Source organism: Aplidium turbinatum, chromosome 3 (genome assembly GCF_918807975.1).
Source record: "Aplidium turbinatum chromosome 3, kaAplTurb1.1, whole genome shotgun sequence".
Taxonomy (NCBI): Eukaryota; Metazoa; Chordata; class Ascidiacea; order Aplousobranchia; family Polyclinidae; genus Aplidium; species Aplidium turbinatum.
The window spans coordinates 25,452,025-25,472,425 of NC_137474.1; the positions used below are offsets into that span (position 1 = coordinate 25,452,025).

The window sequence follows — 20,401 nt, forward strand, 5'->3', positions numbered from 1 at the left end:
ATCATATTAAATCAGGACAATCAGTTTTATTAATAAAGCTTTTGCCGTGTTGCTTAAATTCAGTATGGTCTTAATCAAATAAAAAATTGACTATACTCTATTTAAAATTGACTATTTTTTATTTGAATAAGACTACACTTAAGAAACCACACTTGTGTGGCGAAAATTCTATTAATAAAACTGATGTTTCTGATAACGGGTGATACTCTGTACTTTGTTTTAAATATTTTATCACACTACACAGTACACACCCTAATTGGATCATCAGTTCAATCATAGAAAAATTTGATGAAAAGTTTAATAACGAAGTTTTGTTTTGGAATAAATATGATTTTATTTTTGGTTGTTTAGTTTCGTAACTTTCGTTTTTTTGTTTTGTATTTTTCGTTTACCTTACGAACAAAGTGATTTGTCTATCAAAATTTACGTGTGCACGATAAAAATGTATTTGCATTCATATTCTTCTCTTGTATTAAAGGGCTTACATTGACAAACATTCAAGTTTATTGCCAAAAACAAACGTAAGCTCCGGCTCTGCCAACAAACACCAACAGGTATAACTAATACACTAACATTTTATGTTTAGTGAGTGAAGTGTCAATGTCTTTTGCAGTCGATTTGAGAGTGTCATGTTCCCGTAGACAGTGTGAAAGTTGATACATCCACGACGTGGGTTCCACGTTTTGTTGCGGAGTCACTTTGGTGTACACCAAATTAGTTTTTGTTCACTTTTGTCCATGCGGAACTGACGTCGTGCTTGAAGTCATGCCAAACATTTTGAGTGAAGGGGATTTTGATAACTGGATGGTTGATTGTGGCAGCAGGCCTCGAAATTCACGGCGGACACCGTGGACATGTCCGCCGTCACAGCATGTGATGACCGCGGAAGTACCATCTAGATCGGTCATATTTTTCCGCCGAAAAATAACACAGGAGCGATACAAATCGTCATTGCATACTGTAGCATGAACAACTGTTGCGAGAATATAATTTCCCACGCATTCTAGCTCGCACCTAGAAAATGTGAATACTGTATCCCTTAGCTTCCATTCAAGCAGGAAAACTTTCGATTTTTATGTTGCTTCAACTATTGATGACATTCTTCTTCTTGCTGACATTGAATCAGCGTAACAAAGGTGAATTCTTCGCTAAGAATCGATGGGAGGACCGGTACTTCTACACTAATCTCGCTCAACTTAGTTCAAGTCTTACGTCACAATGTCTGGCTTTGATCTCTGAGTAACATTGATAAAGCAAGGTTGGTTACAAAATTAGATTTATACGAGGAGGCTATTACAGCAAGATGCAGCAAAATTTGTTAAGTTTTGGTATTACAGTAAGAAAGAAAACGTCCAGGGAAAATTCACTTTCGCTCACATGACACGCAAAAATAAACTTAAAGAAAAAAGCCCAGCGAAACTTTACACAGCAGAAAATAGTAGCGATAGTGTAGAAGTTTTTCGACTCGTGCCCAGAGCATTGTGACGCAAGAAGTCACACGACCTCGTTCGGTGAAAGTTAATCAGTTGTGTGCGTATTAGGCAGCTACACGGCGCTTTGACTCATCAAGCGCACGTCGTTGTGCTGATGATAGCCTTTCAGAGTGACTTCGTTAAAATTTAAAAAAATCTTCTAAACCGTAGCTATAGTTCTCAAATGGCTAAGAATTATCAAGATAAAGTGATTAAGTATGACGATCGACGCTAAAACTGGTGTGTCCGCCGTGAAACTTAAATTGTCCGCCGAGATAGCTGCTCAGACCGGACATGTTAGTCCGCCGTCAGCAAAAACGAATTTCGAGGCCTGTGGCAGTACAATATATTTTATTAGTGGACCAATAACGAATAGTTGTAACAGGTCATCTGATCACCCTAATAATATTTTGTTTTTATATGTCTGTTCGAACATTGAGACTTTTGCTAGGTAGGTTCTTTGCTGATTTTGAATAATCAGGTCTGATAGGCTTCTTTCATTTGCCAAACATCCGATTTGTTATCTTTGTCAAGCTGCTTCTAATAACCTGGCACATCGCGATCAAAACAACACACCAGAATAGTTATCGACAAAGTGAGGCAACATCCATGTCCAATGACACAATGAGAAGGCCTATCTGGCATACCCCAAAAAGAGGTGCTTTAAAGCCAATAGGTAGACTTGCGATGTCAATCCTTCCAAGAGTATACCATTACTATTAATTTGCTCATACAGTATAGGTTGATTATCGCTGGTTTGGAATGTGATTTTAGAAGTCAACATTACTATTATTTCAATGAACTGTAAAATTATTATGATATTGCAATAAATATATATGATTATTTCTATTTTTTTTAGATAACTAGCATCCAATAGTTTGTGGAATGTTATATGTAAGATTTTCACATGAAAATTGTGCCTCCCTGCACAAGTTTGGACAAAATTAAGTTATGAAAATGCAGTACGAACTGCTCATGGTCGAGAACAATGGCGCATTGTATTCAACCCTCAATACGAGGAAGGAACATAATGATGATGCACAAGTTTTCTTCAACGCTGTGTCACAGTTAGTTTAGTTATTCAAGATTCGTCAAACTACACTTACATTCGCAGATACACCGGCACATGACATGTGGACGAGCCCATGTGGGCGACAGTAGCGAAAATTTTTCAACAATTTGAGGTCTTGGAAGAAATGCAATTGCTATGACGCTTGTAGCGAAAGTTACGTGATGCAGATTACGAATAAATGATAGCTGAATAGTGAATACAAACCGCCAGAAAAACTAAGAAAATGCAAAGAAGCCTATAACCGCATTATGCGCCTCGTTGACCGATTTATTGGCAATGGACAGCATCCACTACAGACTATGGGACTTCTAAAGAGGCATAAGTCATAATTTTAATGTGGGCACTTTAAATAAAATCATTTACTACAGTAATAGCTACTGATTTGCGTGTGGTTAGTACAACAAGTTGTGTCATCTGCTACTGAACCTCAACTGATCATATTTTTTAATTTGAATGCTCTTCTAGACGCTACGTAGTAGGGTGGCTCGTTTTTGAACTTTTTTTTTAATTCTTTCAGGGTAGTGGGGAAATGGTGCCAATGAGTGAGAAAACAATTATGACAAAATTTGAGATTTGTAAAAAATTGTCTTCACCCTCCTCATGGGGCCCAAAAATCGAAAAATGGGGTCAAAAACGCAATTTTTTTCAAAAATATTTTTAGTTTGGGTAAATACAATATTGTTGAGATATATCTAAATAACCTAAAAAAAAAATTTGAAGTCATTTGAACTATTCCTTCAGCTTCTGAAAATTTTGAATTTTTGTTTGTGGGTACATAACTACAAACTTCGTCAGTGACGTAAATTCAAATAAAAGGCGTCACTTTTTCCTACCAAATTAATCCAATTTCATTACAAAATGATGCAACAGCTCAGGGCAGGTCTATAAAGAGAAATACAATGACGTTTTATAACTGGCAAAATGTCTAACGCAATTATGTATCATGTAACCACCCACAAAAATGCGAAATTTTCAGCAAAATGGAAATTTTCAGAAGCTGTGAGGAAGCTAAAGGAATAGTTCAAATGACTCCAATTTTTTTTCTTAGGCTAAAATAGGCTACCCAAACTAAAAATATTTTTGAAAAAACTTGCGTTTTTGACCCCATTTTTCGATTTTTGGACCCCATGAGGAGGCTGAAGACAATTTGTTACGAATCTCTGTCATGAGCGTTTTCTCACTCATTGGCACCATTTCTCCATTACCCCGAGAGAATTAAAAAAAAAGTTCAAAAACGAGTCTCCCTACTGTGCAGTGCGTAGGCGCATCAGCAGTTTACAAAACACTTTGTGACTGACAGTCATTACATTTTAAGACTTGACGTGACACGAAATCAAAACTTCGCAGTGGTTGCCGGATTATTTTGCTGCCTGTAGCTTATACCGAAAGATGTTTCAACAGATTGCATCATCAGCATCGGTATTGCGACTGACAAGTTTCGATAACGGTTAGGGAGCGTTCATAACTGACGTCAACCACTTTTTGGCCATTCCTCTTGGGAGGTCTTTGTTTGTCTCTTTTTCTGAAGAATTTCTCTTAAGCTTCACGATAAACCGTGATGCCGCAAACCAACTAGATAAATTATGTCACTTCCGAATGTCAAAACTTTCACTACCGTCGCCCACATGGGCCTTCGACCATCGCCCACATGGTCTCGCCGAAGAGGGTTTCGCCCAGATGTTGTGTACCGCAGATACACACAGTTCCCATTCTTTTGTGTTAGCATTGCTCTTGCATTGCTCTTTCATCAGAAAACGTTGTGATATTGCAGGAATACAAAGTGGAGGAGACCACGTCACTAATGCTCGCACAAGCAGCCATGGAGATGGTGGAAGCTAAGTTCCCTCATCGTCTATCATACGAGAAAGCCATAGAGTTTATAAAGGTTTGTGTATGCTGCTTCTTGTTTAAAGAAAATGAAAGTATTCATTCAACAAACAGAAACATTTGAAGAGACATTTTGTTGATTATGTTCCAATAGAACTGAGACCCGTGACTCGAGAAATAAACTTTCTTCTAAACTTCTACGTTTTGACTAAATGTCTATCCGGAGTTGGTTTATGGATAAATGAACATGTTTTTGTAAAATGCAAACGATTTAAAATATTTTCTTAGTAGTGACTCGAATTACTGATGTTTTTGCAATGCAAACAACTGTAGTGTTATCGTGAAAACCAAAATTTGGCAGACTGAAAAAATTTCTTTGCTTTTACATAAACGCATTCTCATCAAATAAACTGCTAGGTTTAGCTTGAAATTTTTGAGTTGCAGAAGCGCACTGCTAGCCTACACTGAGCCCTATAGTGAGAGGCTACTTCCCGTTTCCACTGTAGCATGAAGTCTAAATCTACCCATCATTGTGCATGACTTGAATAGTAGGCCTATTAAATAAACATGACATCACATATTTTCATACATTTATTCCAGCGATACCTATACATTGCACCTGGGTGGCGACTTATGGCAATAGACCTCAAGCTGTAGTTGCACCAAGTTTTGTTATAATTCCATGACCCTCCAGTTATCCACCTTTTTCAGTGAGCTTTCTCATTATTTTCCTAGCATTCATCAAATTTTTACTATAATTTTCATTGCTAAACCATACAATCAAAGATGGTGTTTTCATTTTTGTTTCACTGGCATTTGTACTAATAAGAGCATTTTTCTTCAGTCAAGCCAAAAGAGACCTCACCTGATTCGTGTGCTGGAGATGGAGAACATCCAAACCAGAGAAAGGGAAATGCGAAGGCAGGCCGCTGTCTTCCCCTTTGCCGACCGGTTCGCCACTTCCCCACTAAACGTGTTTGAGGTAGAAACCCTTTTGCATTAATTCATGGCATCATGGTGAACTACAGAGGTAGCCATAGAGTGTCAGAAGTCTTTTGTAGATGTTTAAGCACTAGGCTTTGGTGCCACATTATGTCATAAGCAGCCGTTAGATCTACTAATACGACACCAGCTTTATTACTCTCTCGAAACTATCTTCTATATCAGTGCTTCCCAAGTTCCCAACCGCTAGGTTGCGATCCACTGGTGGATCACGAAGCTATTTCAGGTGGGCCACACAGTATTTCTAAATGTTATGTAAAAAATTATGTAACATGTAACAAATATACAACAATTACAATGATGTGTTGTGTCATGTCAACAATTTCAATGCCCCATACATACATGTTGCAAAGTGAAGATAGGGTTCTAGGCTGACTAGAAAATTGTTAAATTCGGATCTACAGTAGCAAAGACAGTATTTTGTGTAGGCTACTTATTAATTTCATGTCCAATGAGTTACATTTTAAATACTAGTGTTTAGCAAAACCAGGGTTGTGTCTCTGTCTGTAGAACTTGAGAGTAAAATCAAATTTTCTTAAGACAGCACTCTCAGGTTTATAATTACTTCGTTTTGGACTCCATGCAAGCAAGGATATCTTTTACTTACTAGCAGAGCGCGCCACCAAATTTCTCGTGGCTGCAGCTGTAACTAAATTAAATGCTAGAAACAACCTGAAAATTACATTTTCAATGCTTTGTTGCTCGGGAGGTTGTCTCCTGTCAAGCCTCGACTGGATTTGATTATATCCAATGTGCAGGCTCAAGTTTTGCATTAATAGTAATTGAATGATAATACCTTGTTTTTTTCTTCTCAAAAATCAATTTGTTGTTCATTTGTTTGGTCAAGCGTGAAGACAACATCCAGTTTGAGCATAGACTCCTTAAGTAAAGGACTGGAACCTCCCGTGCTCGGGGTTTGTAACTTGAGTCTGAATGATTAACTTGAGTCCTGGCTAAAATGACTTCTAGAGAAGCTAGAAACACAATCTTGGATTCCATATTAGGGTTTTTGAGGATGGCGATTAGCGAGTTCAATAGTGATACTTTCAACACCATCTGAGGTCATTTACAAGGTCAAAATATTATATTTTAAGGTCAAATTACAGAATTTTGGTCATTTTTTCCCATTTTTGCGTATAAATCGTAAAGCAAAACTGTTTGAAAGAAGTCTGTGACAAAATATGATATTGTGCACCTATTGCATCTATTGTGTAAGATATTTTATCTACACTGCGTAAGTTCTTTGAAGTTCTTTTTATTTATTTTGGGAAATATTTTGGTGATTTCATATGCCCTTGCAAAACATTGAGGTTCCAAGCTTTTGTGACGTAACACTTTACTGAAATCATATCTCCTTGGGATTTACTTTAATGCGTACAGAAACTATTTTGTCGGGCAAGAATTCTGTTCATTTATGTACTTGGATTTGTGACAGCGTTTTGTCAGCCAGATCGGACTTATTTAGTAAGTCGAAATTTGTAGAATTTGAATAAGCAGCTTTAGAGAGATTGCTTCATGTGAGTACAAACTGATTGTTAATTTGTAAATTTGACTATTGCTTTGTGTTAAACGCATGGTTAAACGCACTTGGAAAAGGCTTAGTTAATGATAGAATTTTATTGCGCAGGATCTACGTATTTTCGACGTATCATAACGCGTTATTTTCATTTGTTATAGCTGAATTATAGGATAATATCACATGTTGGTTGATATCTGTCATCGTTTAGTAATATAGCCTACATTTTGTTTGTTTCTCTTTTAGAAGCTGTAAAGCTGATTTTTTCGTAGATGACAATATGCCACGTCGTTGCAGTTGCTTTGGTTGCAGAGGCAACTATGAAGGGACGCCTTATGTAAAGGTCATATCCTTCCCAAAAGATCCTGAGGAGAGGGAAAGATGGATATTGGCAATGCCGAATGCGAAAGAAAGCTTGAGGCGCTTGAAGGAGATATATGTTTGTGAGACACATTTCAACTGTGAATGTAGGGATGGTAGAAGTAGGGGATTGCTCACTCAAAAGTAAGGTGGACAACTGGAGGGTCATAATGTTATGACAAAAATTTATGCAACTACAGCTTGAGATCTACTGTCATATGTCGCATACCCAGGTGCAGTTTATATGACCAGCCCACGTGTGTACAAAGTCTGTATCGACAAATAAATGTAGGTCTTGGACATATGTGATATCATGTTTATTTAATAGTATTCAAGTCATGATAATGCAGGGGTAGACTTCACGCAACATCGGTAACGATAGCATAGCCTCACACTGCTACAGTAATGTTTTGCAGATTTTCTAGCACCTAAAATTTTAACCAAATATATATAGAGATTCATTTGATGAGAATGAATATATCTAAAAGCAAAGAAAATGTTGTGCAGTTTTTCTAAGTTTTGAACTTCTTAGTAACCCTCCAGCTGTCCATTTCTCAAGAAAAATCAGTAAAGTGAGTCGTCCCGGTATTCCACTGTCCCTATGTGAATGGGTGTCAGTTAGGGGCGGCAAACGACCCAAAAAACCGCCTTCAATATTTTCTGGAGTACCAAAATCAGCTTTGAAGCAGGTGACATCAGCTCGACGCCCAACGTCACCATCTACGGCAGAAGCAAGAGCTGAAAAGGTGCAGGCGGCTGAAGAGGCTGCAGGCAAGATCCAAGATTTTGACTACTTTTGTGCTCAAATCAGCTCCTATTTCGCTAGCTTTAATGCCATAAAAGATCACCAAAGCCTGTACCTATCAAAAACTGATGGTACTGGACAAACGGTCAAGCAGTTCTTTCATTTCCAACAAGTCAGCTCGCCCTTTGGATTCCTATTCTTGATTAGAGTTGAGAAAGATGGCATCGAGGTGCCCAAACGACTTTTTCCCTGCAGAAGAACAGTCTGCTATCAAAATGGTCCCAGATTAGATCCATAATGGACCAGGTAAACACCTATGAACACACAAGCAATGAAATTCTTCAGCGTGTAATAAGCCAGCTTTGTGAGATGACTGAGGCATACGATCTTGCTCATTTCACTTTCATTCTGTCGCAGCTGCGTCTTATGTTGCAGCTTCCCACTGGTCGCCGATTTGATACCGACACTATGATTTTCGCACTTCAGCTTCACAACATATCACCGAGTGCTTACAAAATGATTTGTCGATCTGGCTTAATCATTCTACCATCAACAAAACAGGTAAAACAGATGCTTGCTAGTAGTGTGCAAGACTCCAACCTTAAAACCTTATTCGACCAGCTTAAGCCACAGCAGCGATTGGTCAATGTAATGTTTGATGAGGTAAAGCTGATCGAGACTTTGCGATTTTCTGGAGGGCATATTCTAGGATTTGCTTAAAATGCAGCAGCTGGTGGTGAGAATGAAATGCTTGCTTCACATGCTATAGTTGTTGAAGTTGCTTGTCATTTCAGTGGTCCGCGCTATATTCTACGCGTTTTGCCCTGCAAAAAATTAACTGCCGATCAGCTAATGGAACTCCTTATCGAAGCTGCCTTAGCTGTAGTTGGTGCTGGCGGTACTATAATTTCTTTGATATGTAACAATTGCAGTACCAACCGCAGTGTATATTCAAAACTTGGAGGACCAGGAAGTTGTCAAGCATTGTCAGTTCAAGAGAAATCTATGTTCTTAGTTTACGATTACGTGCACATCTTCAAAAATATTCGCAACAACTGGATTACTGTTGGTGGCCAGACACTTTCATTCGTCATAAATGGCAATGAGTACAAAGCTTACTGGAATGATATTCAGAAGATTTATGAGATTGACCAGGCTACTCCTATTCGCTTAACGAAGCTGACACACACCGCTGTTTTCCCTAAGCCCCTTCAACGCCAGAGTGTACCATTGGTATGTCAAGTGTTCAATGACAAAACTGTCGCTGCCTTAAAGACCTTCAAGGATTCACTGGGCATCAGTGAAGGCACCATCATTCTCATCCAGACAATAAGTGAGTGGTTCAAGCTGATGAATTTAAAAGACCGTTTCTCAGCTATCCATCTGCGCGACGAATCCAGACAGCCTTAGACAGCAGACTGTACAAGTTTCATTAGGTTGGAACAGGCCTGCCAAATTATATCTACCTGTGCATGGCAAGGAGGTCGTGGTCGTAAGCTGAAGCTAACTCAGCAAACTGCTGAAGCCTTTGCTGTGTCAACACGTAATAACGTGGGAGCTACCAAATTACTTCTTGCGCATAAAGACTTTGACTATGTTCTTCCTGCTATATTCGCCGATGAAGCCTTGGAAAAGTTTTTTGGCCAAGCCAGGCAAAGGAGAGGTGGAAACTTCTACATTGACGTAGTTGACATTATGGCTGCAAGTAAAATTGTAAATTTGCAAACACTAATTAAGCATGACATTATGCCAATGTAGTTCTTGTGTGATTGGTTGCTCCAAAAATTGTACAACTTCCACAAATCCAGATGAGCGAAGTGAACTCATAGACGAGATTATTCCTCAAAACACTCAAGAACTCTTGGGATCTGATGATGCCCTTAAGCATAAAGTGGTTTATTTGGCCGGATACCTTGTTTATAACTATGGCAATAGCACTACTATGGCAGTGATTGATGATCAAGATGGTAATGAAGTGTCATCAGAGTTTCTACATAATTTGAATAGAGGTGGACTGAGTGTGCCGACTATGTCAACTGTCTTTTTTGTCCATAATGCCTGTAATTTGCATGACAAGACTGAAATGCGTTGCCGGTTTCATTTTGCTGAGTTGTTATGCTTTGTAGATGCACCTTTAGCTAGTAATACTGCTGCTTGTACTACTTTAGCTAACATTTTATTGAAAGCTTATGTCCTTAATGTAAGTGTCAAAGAAAAGTCTTTGGGATGCCTCAGGAGGCAAGAAAAGCTTTCCAACTAGTGATAGACATTGTGTATTATGGTGTCATCTAATCTTGTTATGTATTGTCAATTTGTGTATTGTACTGTAATCATAGACTCCTTTAGATAATAGCCATAGTGTTGAGAAATACATATGATGTTTATGTAATTATAGCATATTTCGTCACAGACTTCTTTCAAACAGTTTTGCTTTACGATTTAGACACAAAAATGACCAAAATTCTGTAATTTGACCTTAAAATATAATATTTTGACCTTGAAAATGACCTCAGATGGTTTTGAAAGTAACACTATTGAACTCGCCATCCTCAAAAACCCTAATATGGATTCTAAGATTGTGTTTCTAACTTCTCTAGAAGTCATTTCAGCCCAGAACTCAAGTTAATTTTTCAGACTCAATTTAAAAACCCCGAGATCGCAACATTCCAGTCCTTTACTTAAGGAGTCTATGAGTTTGAGACTTTTTTAGCCAGGCTTAAAATAAGAGACATTGATGGAGTCCTCCAATTGAGCAGAACGAGATGGCTTGGACACGTTGAGCGCAGCACTAGCTGGATCTCTCAAGTCAGATGTGTCAACATTGCAGCACAGCCTGGTCGAGGTACACCAAAACTTTCTTGAGAAAAACTATTTAAGCGAGACCTTTCAGCCCTGAACATGGACTCTCCCAACCCAAAAGACCGTGAGATGTGGAGAGGAAGGTTTTGCTCTCAACATACAGACAGGCCACACCCTCCACATGAGGATTAATTCATGGCCTGTATAATAAAAATTGGTTGATAATGAATAATGATGCTAACATATCATTGTGGGTTGAATTAAAATATTGATGATAAAAGTGGATCGCGAACTGAAAGGTTGGGAAGCACTGCTCTACAACATTGGTCAAGTTGCGGATCTTTGTTCTCCGGAGAGTTGCAGATTAACGATTGGTTCCAGGCGGGTCACCATGCATTGCTCAATAATGTTGAACAGGGCACAGAGGAGAGAAATCAGAACATAGCTTTCAGGGTTGTCCAAAGGCCCCCAGATTTTATGTCTTACTTTGTGATTGAGACAGGCTTTCTTGGTTCATGTTGCATGGCCAATAAAATAAAGATGCGCTCGCCGTGTTAAATTGGATTCTTAAATTATACTTTGCTTAAATACTGTATTGCGACGTTCTGCAATTTGGTTTCACTTTGCAACGCAGGAAACATCCCAAACAAGAACGTAGTTCAACGTAGAAGCCACGCATTTTTTCTTTTTTGTAAATTGTTCATTCTCACGTTAAAGCATCTCTCCGACCCGTCTTGTTTGCTACAAGACATTTTGTGAAGCAACCGTTGTAGAATTTGTGGAAGTTTGTACTCGCGCCAATACACTAAAACATGTTCCCTGTTTTAATATACTGAAACTACTGACTTACTGGCAAGATTGTTGTTGTTTTAATTAAAATTGACAAAAAACCTAGGTGGTTAGACATATTTTAATCCCCGCACCATTAAACTCAAGAGGGCAAGTAGTGGTATACATTTTTCCGTATATTTAGTTGCAATATTGCTTCTTGCGTCATGCGCTTCGTACTTGACCGAGAATACAAATGAAAGTAATCTTCGCATACAAACCTTGCCCAATGTGTGTGACCCTTTTGGTACCTTCAAACCGGTCGCAAACCCCTAAAATAAATTATCTGAATTTAGTAGCCTATATCGCGTCTCCTAATGGAATTAAATGTTTGATAAGTTTCGAAGAAACACACTTAGAACAATTTGCTGAACTCACGACACGGAATTATGTTATGAGCTACATGTTGGCACACAGGATCAAAATCAGTAATCTACATTCTACAATGCTGATTTAATGTTTTTCTATAAATTTTATCAAAAATTAATGGAATTTTTGCGACCAAATTTCTCCCTTTTTTTATTGTAATCAATATTAATTTTTTATAATCACAGTTGTTGCAAAACTGTGAGTGGTGATAGACTGCTGACTAACGTTTGCATTTCTAAGTTAAGCAATTAAGCATTGATCAACAATCTGCTGATTCTGCTGTCTTAAAAGAATAAAGTTGAACATATTAAAAAAGCTCTATTAAAAGAAGAAGAAGTTCTTTTATTTTGCATCATCAGCACATGTGAAAAAAACAATACAAGGTTACAATGTTACGAGTTAGGTTGTTTGCTGATGATGATGGGAGTGGCAGAAGGACCAAACTGGTCATTAAGTCTGCCACACCCGTGTGGTGTCATAGCTTATTTGACATGGAACGGTGTCGGAGTTGAACGCAAATATATATTATATACAACATAAAAAACGATATACATACGAAATTTAACAGTACAGTATGAAAACAGGAATACAGAAATGATGCAGAAATACAAAATGGCATATACATACAACACACAACACAGCATACTGGTAAGACAAAAACGAATATACAGTAATTAGCGAGATACGGTGACAATAAGTAGAAACAGTTTGATGGTACTATACCAGTTACTTATACCCAGACATTAAGTCTTTAAAAACATTAAAAAAATATTTATTCATATAATATTTTTTTATGGTATATATACTAGGGTGGTCCAAAAAAAATTTTTTTTTTCTTTTTGAAGTGCTCATTTAGTTTTGAGCTTCAAATGGTCAAAAAGTTAAGTTCCCAAAGTTTCATAGTGATTCGTTCACCGTAAGTACTGCCTAGAATTTTTCATTTTTTCAAAAATCTCCACCTTAAACCATGCGAGACAGTATAGGTATGTCATTTTTTCAGTACAAACTTTTTTACTGTCACTGTTCCCTATAAAGTAATTTAAATTAAAGGATGGATACCATTAAGTAAAGTAAAGATTACTAGGCTATAAAATAAAGAATTTTGCATATTTGTACATGATTTTAACCCCAATTTGGATAAAAATCATGCTTGTTTGAAACTTAGAAGGAACACTGTTTACAGTTCATAAAACGCTTCACAACTAACGATTATTGCAGATTATTAAAGTTTTTGTTTTTTTTATTGATACCAGGATATTGTTTTCTGTGTCTTTCCACAGCTTGGAGAAGAAACTGTTTTTGTAATCCATCCTGGTAGGTCCAACTGGTAGGTCCAACTTAGAACATTTACGAAAAATTAAAGTTTACCGTGGCATGGACGGTTGGATGCTCATAGCTCATTTGGATATGTCAGTACCCTAAAAAACATTTTCCCAAAGTTTCCAGCCTATGCTTTTATACTTAGTACTGCCTAGCGAATAGCGATGCACCATCTTTTTGAATTATATATTTGTCGGATTTTAGACCTAGGAGCAAGTATACCAACTGCATATTTAATATCATATCATGCGTGGAGGATAATGTACAATTGTACATATATATAAATAAATAAATTAAAGCAATGAAAACTATTAATACTACAAAAAGTGCTCAATGCCAAGCAAAAAGGCAAAGCAGAGCGAATTAAATCAAATATAGTTATTACTGTCTGAAGCCTTTACAAATTGTTTCACCTAACGGATCATCAAAAGGTCTTATTCAAATAGAATCTATTTGAAATAGAATTCTATTTGAATAAGACCTTCTGATGATCGATTAGGTGAAACAATTTGTAAAGGCTTCAGATAGTAATAACTATATTTGATTTAAATAAATTAATTAATGTACAAGTAGAACTCGGTTAATCCGGATTCGGTTAATCCGGATCTTTGCCTAATCCGGATGAAACTGGAAGTACAAATGATTTGTAATCTTTTTCTTAAGAAACAGCTTCGGATTATCCGGATTATTTAATCCGGATCTTCGCCTATTCCGGACAAAAGTTGCGCTTTCTCTATCACTTTATCCGGATTTTCCAGACAGTTTTGCCATTTTATGCTAAAACGTAACGTGGCTTATTGCGAGAAATTTCTTATCTATTGTTCCGTTAATGTGACGCAATAAATTATTGCGGATTTCTTCTTTTCATGAACAGTAATCCCTCCTAACGCAAAATTCCTGCGCAAATGCCCAAACTCGTACTGTAACTTGAAAAGATGTCGGTGGAATTTTCGGCGGTATGTCGGTGATGTTTTTCCAATAGAAGACTTTGTTTGATTTTTTGTAAGTTTTCCAAAGAAACTCGTCTTCCGTAACTGTTTTCAAAAGTTTTGAGTGACTACAGATTATTCCGACACGCATGTCTGAAGATATAACTTTTGCCAGTGTGTTCTTGCGTTAGACGCAGAGTCTACAAATACAATCGTTTTACATGCATAGGCTACTGCATTTCAAAAGAATTCTATCGCTAATATGGTGATCGCGCGTCTCGGAATTGACAGATGACCACACTGATGCGTTCAATTTCGGTGATTTTTACCGATACCCTTCTATCTAGGTAACGTCAGGCTTGATAAAAACCGTCATCGGTTAATCCGGATCTTCGCCTAATCCGGATGGAATCGCCGGTCAAATCGAATCCGGATTAACCGAGTTCTACTGTATATAACTTGTGATGAAACTATAACAAACTCAAATGTAAGGGGAAAATTATTTTGCCGCGCACTGGATGAGGCATCGCAGCATCCCGCGATTAAACATACGGATGGATAGTGGATGCCTATTAATGTGCTTCCCAAGGCACTCAGATACTAGAAGTTCATCCATTCTCAAAGGCTGGCTGCTATAGCAGTCCTCAAACCTATCGTCCCCTCAAATCAGAATACAAAACCGAGTGACCGAAAAGAAGCGTTGAAGGATGGCAAGGAGTTATGGTTCATTGGGATGGAAAAATTGTTCCATCAATAAACGGGAATGAGGAAGAAGAAGATAGAATTACAATAATCGCCAGCTGTAAGAATGATGAAAAGCTTTTAGGTGTTTCGAACGTTGAAAGGGGTACATGGGCTCTGATTTCCAAGCATGTTTTCGAGGCTGTTGAAGATTGGAGTTGGAATGATGTGATTGTTGGGATGTCATTTGACACCACAGCTTCAAACACTGGGTCTATTAGTGGAGCTTGTCACTTGCTGGAAAGGGAAATGAAATGTAAACTGCTTTGGTTAGCCTGTAGCCATCACATACACGAAATTATATGCGGTGATGTATTTTCTGCTGTCTCTGGTTCATCTTCAGCTCTAACCATTTCGTCGTTTAAAAGATTCAAGGAGAAGTGGTCAAGCCTCAACAAAGATGCATTATGAAGTTTGTGATGATCCTCGTTTGCAAACCACTCTCACAAAATTCAAGAAAAAAAACGTAAAATTTCTTCATTTTACACTCAATAGTAGTACTGAGGGATGATTATCGGGAGCTTATTAAAGTTGCTCTAATTTTCTTGGAGAAAGCTCACAGCGTAGCGTACGCTTCGGCTTCCAGGTGCCTTCAACCATGCACGGTGGATGGCCAAGATCATTTGTGTTACTTTTTGATAAATTAAATGAAATGGCTTGCCTTGATTTTTTTTTCATCAAGATATTGAACTGTGGGATGCTCTGGAAAGCTATAAAGTGGCAAAAGATATCGTCAAAGGCTATCAAGTAGTAAACGACTCGGCTGGAAAACTATTTAGCGAATTCAATGTGTCGATCACCCAGGATGAATCACAAAAACAGTTTATTCAAGTTGTGGAAAGACACAGAAAACAATATCCTGGTATCAATCAAAAACAAAAGTTTAATAATCAACAATAATCGTTAGTTGTGAAGCGTTTTATGAACTGTAAACAGTGTTCCTTCTAAGTTTCAAACAAGCATGATTTTTATCCAAATTGGGGTTAAAGTCATGTACAAATATGCAAAATTCTTTATTTTATAGCCTAGTAATCTTTACTTTGTAGTTTATAGCATCCATCCTATCATTTAAATTACTTTATAGGGAACAGTGACTATAAAAAATTTCGTACTGAAAAAATGACATATATATATTGTCTCCTCTTGCATGGTTCAAGGTTGAGATTTTTGAAAAAATAAAAAATTCTAGGCAGTACTTACAGTAAACAAATCACTATGAAACTTTGGGAACTTAATTTTTTAACCATTTGGAGCTCAAAAATAAATGAGCACTTAAAAAAGAAAACAAATTTTTTTTTTTTGGACCACCCTAGTATATACTGCTATTTTGCATTCGTCAAATGCTGGCATTTGCACAACAATCTAACCTCTTACTGTAATTTCACGATCGATTTTGCTTATAGTAATAGCATTTTCAGCCAGCACATGTAAAAAAGAAAATTTGAAAAATATGTAAACAATTAAAGCAAACTCCCGATATTATCATCACACATAAAAATTCTATTTTAAATAGATGGTTACATAATATTAAAATCAAAAGTTGCAAACCTAAATCTTATACTGGTGTCCTGCCACGATTTCCAACAATATACTGGTACAAAATCCAAGAAATACATGAACATATATCACCCATCAAGTAAATTACAACAGTTCAACAAGACGAATACAAAGAAAAACGCTATTTAGTTTGCAGTCTATTCCAATAAGTTTACATTGATACAACGTCAAAAGGAATAAAGTGTGAATGGGCTTGGTTGAAGAATCTACACTACAAGGGTCGGAGGTTGCTGATGACGTGGAAGTAACAAAACATACTAAGTGGTTGGTCGGATCAATTTCTGTATGTTAATGGTGGCTTTGATTTTACGTAGCCGTTTATCTTCAGCGATGTCTTAATATTGATATTTAATGATACTAGATCATATTTTTTTAGTTAGGAAACCAAACCTTTATGCGATGTTCTTTGAAATTTTAAACGACACACCGGTTTGTTGCGACATGCAATTTAAGAATCACTGTAGTACATAAATAAAACACAACCAATTTTTAAATTTTATAATTTATTAATCATGCTGCAAACTTTCACGGATTCCTGAAATCGCTTCCCGGACTCCTAGTTGACAACCACTGATTTTGTGGATTATGCAATAACGTCGTTGTCATTTTAGTAAATGATGACTGTGGTTTGGAATTCACGGTTTTTATGCAATGATTTTTAAACAGTCTTTGCGGTTATCCACCACGCAGTTATTTCTTTTGCAGCAGACACATTTAATGAGATAAATCAACTGATGCAAAAACATAACATTTTACTTATTAAATGACTCAGCGATATGTTTGCGACAAATGCTGTTTGTGCGCATTGTATTTGTCACTCGCTGAGATAACTTGCACAAGTTTGGCAGCTAATCATCTTGAAATGTAAATTGCGTAAGAAATATATGTTGCCTTTAAAATGGACAAGTGTATAGGAAATTTCGTAGTTTAGGCTTGCTGCTGAACCAAATGTACAGTATTTGCTCTCTGCGGAGTTAGGCTGTAATTCATCTTCCTATGAAGTGAAACATCGAGTTTGTGTTCAATAAGCAGATACCCAACGTAGTGAAGTCAGGTTGGCTCGGTGGGGCGCATCTTGATCAATATGCGCTCTGCTTTGTTTCCCAAGGGGATCAAATACTGGTTGCGCTTAATTCCATTGGGAAATCGACTAAATCACTGAAGAAATCTTTTGGTTCACTTCTACTAGCAACCGACGTTAACCAACGTTGAAACAGCGGAATGGGATTTATGCAAGTGAATTCTTCTGCTTGGTGTGCGTACAGAGCTTTTGAGCCGAACGTTGATTTATTGAAAGCCGCCTGAGCTTTATCGATTTGTGTTTGTCGTTGGCGAATAACCCTTTAGGGTTTAGTCATTAGTTTTTTAGTTTTCCTGAGCACTTGGATTAGTTTTGTGTGGGAGTTGTTGGGAAAATTAAAAAATTACTCGTCGGTCTCTGGGCAAGTTTCCATATATCACTTCATATTGCATCGTCGGAAATTAGTCAAATCTTCACCTTGGTTTTTATGCGGTTTCTCTACGAAATTTCGCACTTCTTTTTAAATTCAATATTAGCTTGAAATTAAAAAAAAAAAACACGTAGCAACACTGGGCCAAAGCTCGGTCAAACCTTTGCTAGTCGTGTGCTTGGTTTATTTTACAACCACAAAGTACATTTACGGACACAATCGTATCGTTCAGTGTATTCTTCTCATGAAGCGGTAATACGAAATAATGTTAACGTTGTAAAACTTTTGTTGTATCGTAGTTTGTAATTATCTCAATGCATAGATCTGCACAGTGTTGTGTTGCTTTGATGTGTTTATGAGGTTCAACTTGTTGGCCTTGCACTCGTGCAATGCGTTTCACTTAATCTGAAGTGACTCAAGTTAATTAGTTTCCCACCCCCCCCCCTACACCTTCCAGTCGAGTTTTCATTCGGTGCCTGCTTTTCAGTTCCACAATCATAAAGTGAACGGTTGTGTGCGCACGAATAGAACAATCTGACTAGTTTAATTGCAAAGAAACATGTGTTTGAATTTTAATATGGGTTTTGACTTTGTGTACTTCTTACAACTTTGTCAGAATTCAGAGTGCATTTGTTTGAATGTGGAGTAAGGGGGTGCATATTACTCGCTTGGTCGGGATAAATCCTATTGTCCTTGTCAGTTTGAGTTTGATTTTTTACGTATAAATCCTTACTTCAATATTTACATCCAAGTTCTGTGTGGTATTTTAATTCGTTATTTGATCTGTGTTTAAAGTGCAACTGCACGATGACTTTGACCGCACTTTATCTGAAAGAGCCTGTTTCAATCTATAAATACCAACTTCGCCCTTACTTTTTAAGGCTATATTTATCTCAATAAAAATTATCAAAACTATGGTTTTCCACGCGCTTGTATTTTTAGCCACGTTCCTGCAATGGCGGATTGCATTGCGCAACACGCAGATTATGACGTCAGTTGGAGTCAGACCGAAGCGACAATCGCTTTTGCAAGTCCTTTAGTTGTGTTTGTTCTAGAGCAGTGGTCGGCAACCTTTTTTAACAAAAGAGCGATTATGTTACATATTTTAGCAGATATGACCAGCTGAGAGCCACAAAACGTAATATATGTGTTTCAAGTAAGTCAGACCACAGTTTCTTTGCTACCGAACAATTCTTTTTTTATGCCGTCTTCTCTATCTGTGTACGGCTTTCCTCGCTTAACAATCTATTGAGCTGCCACAAAACTAGTAGCATTGGTGCGGCATGGGGCTGTTATCCATTTATTGAAAGCTTCCTTACTCTGCTCCGATCTTTGCATTAGTTCCAATACTGCCTACTTTAACTAATCTCCAAAATGGGATAATGTGCAGCAAAATTAATGCTCTATGGCTGTTCTGACAGTGCCTTTTGAAGTCATTTATTTTGGGGTTTTTTCCCACATAGGCTATTAAGCATGAGATATGCCAACATCATTTGCATTGAATGCAAAGTTCATGTTTATGTATTATGTCCAATTGTCCATGCTGAGTAACATCTCTGTTTTCGCCTAAAACTTTTCTCTTTTTTATTTGTACATGGCTACTGATAAAAAAGGGGATGCTGTTCAGTGTTCACGCCAAAAGCTGTAAACTGACCTGATAAAATCAAAACTTGAATAACAAAAATTGTAAAAAAAAGTCTATTATTTTCTGACAAAGTATCACTCGATCAGAGTTGGCTCATTGCTGCATCATCTTGCACAACTAGTAAACAACGTTTTGATGCCGTTTTTTTTTTCATTATCACAGTCGAACGCATAGGTTATACCAAATCATTTCAAATCTGGAGGGAGCCGCTTCAGAGGAGCTGAAGAGCCGCATGTGGCTCCGAAACCGCAGATTGCCGACCACTGTCCTAGAGGAAGGAGGGTTTTTTTTCGCTGCTTCGATTTTGTTGCACGTGCTTTTTATGTGAAGGCAGGTAGTATAGACTCTTTGCAATCTCGAGTTTGAAAAAAATAAGCCAGGTCTGTTGACTTATCCATTGAAATTGTTAGTTAAGGGACAGACCAAAGCTGTCATAGGCCCATGCGAGGTAAGGTACGGTACGTCTTACCCAATGTTATGTGACATTCGAACCACGAAATCGAGCAGTGTGTAAGGGTGCTTAATGGCATGGCGGAGAGCACCTCTTGCATCACTGTGTTGGACGACTTCCATGCAATGGTCAATCCAGCAGTCCTACAAACCTTCTTCAGGGTTGATAGGAAGATTTGGGAAAAAGATGGCAAGCCCAGAGGACGCGTTGGAAAGTTGTCAAATGAGTGAGTTTACTTGAGCTTGTTTACTGTTCAACAGCCTGTCAAAAGCTGGTTGGAGCTGGTTGCGTAATTGTTTCATTCATTATTAAACGAA

At 37.6% G+C, this 20,401-nt stretch overlaps 2 protein-coding genes across 2 annotated transcripts in view; both read left to right on the plus strand.

Annotated features, from left to right (window-relative positions):
- Positions 1–20,401, plus strand: part of LOC145766654 (uncharacterized) — a 76,397-nt gene that overhangs the window by 44,043 nt on the left and 11,953 nt on the right. The window contains exons 4-6 of the mRNA XM_082578367.1: positions 479–554; positions 4,316–4,429; positions 5,216–5,353. Coding sequence (XP_082434493.1) covers positions 479–554; positions 4,316–4,429; positions 5,216–5,353 — 328 coding nt within the window. The remainder of the gene's footprint in view (positions 1–478; positions 555–4,315; positions 4,430–5,215; positions 5,354–20,401) is intronic.
- On the plus strand, positions 7,169–10,269 carry LOC145767158 (uncharacterized). The gene is made up of 2 exons (XM_082578924.1): positions 7,169–7,365; positions 7,868–10,269. Exons 1-2 carry the CDS (start codon positions 7,170–7,172, stop codon positions 8,290–8,292), a joined length of 621 nt encoding a protein of 206 aa, XP_082435050.1. The 5' UTR covers position 7,169; the 3' UTR covers positions 8,293–10,269.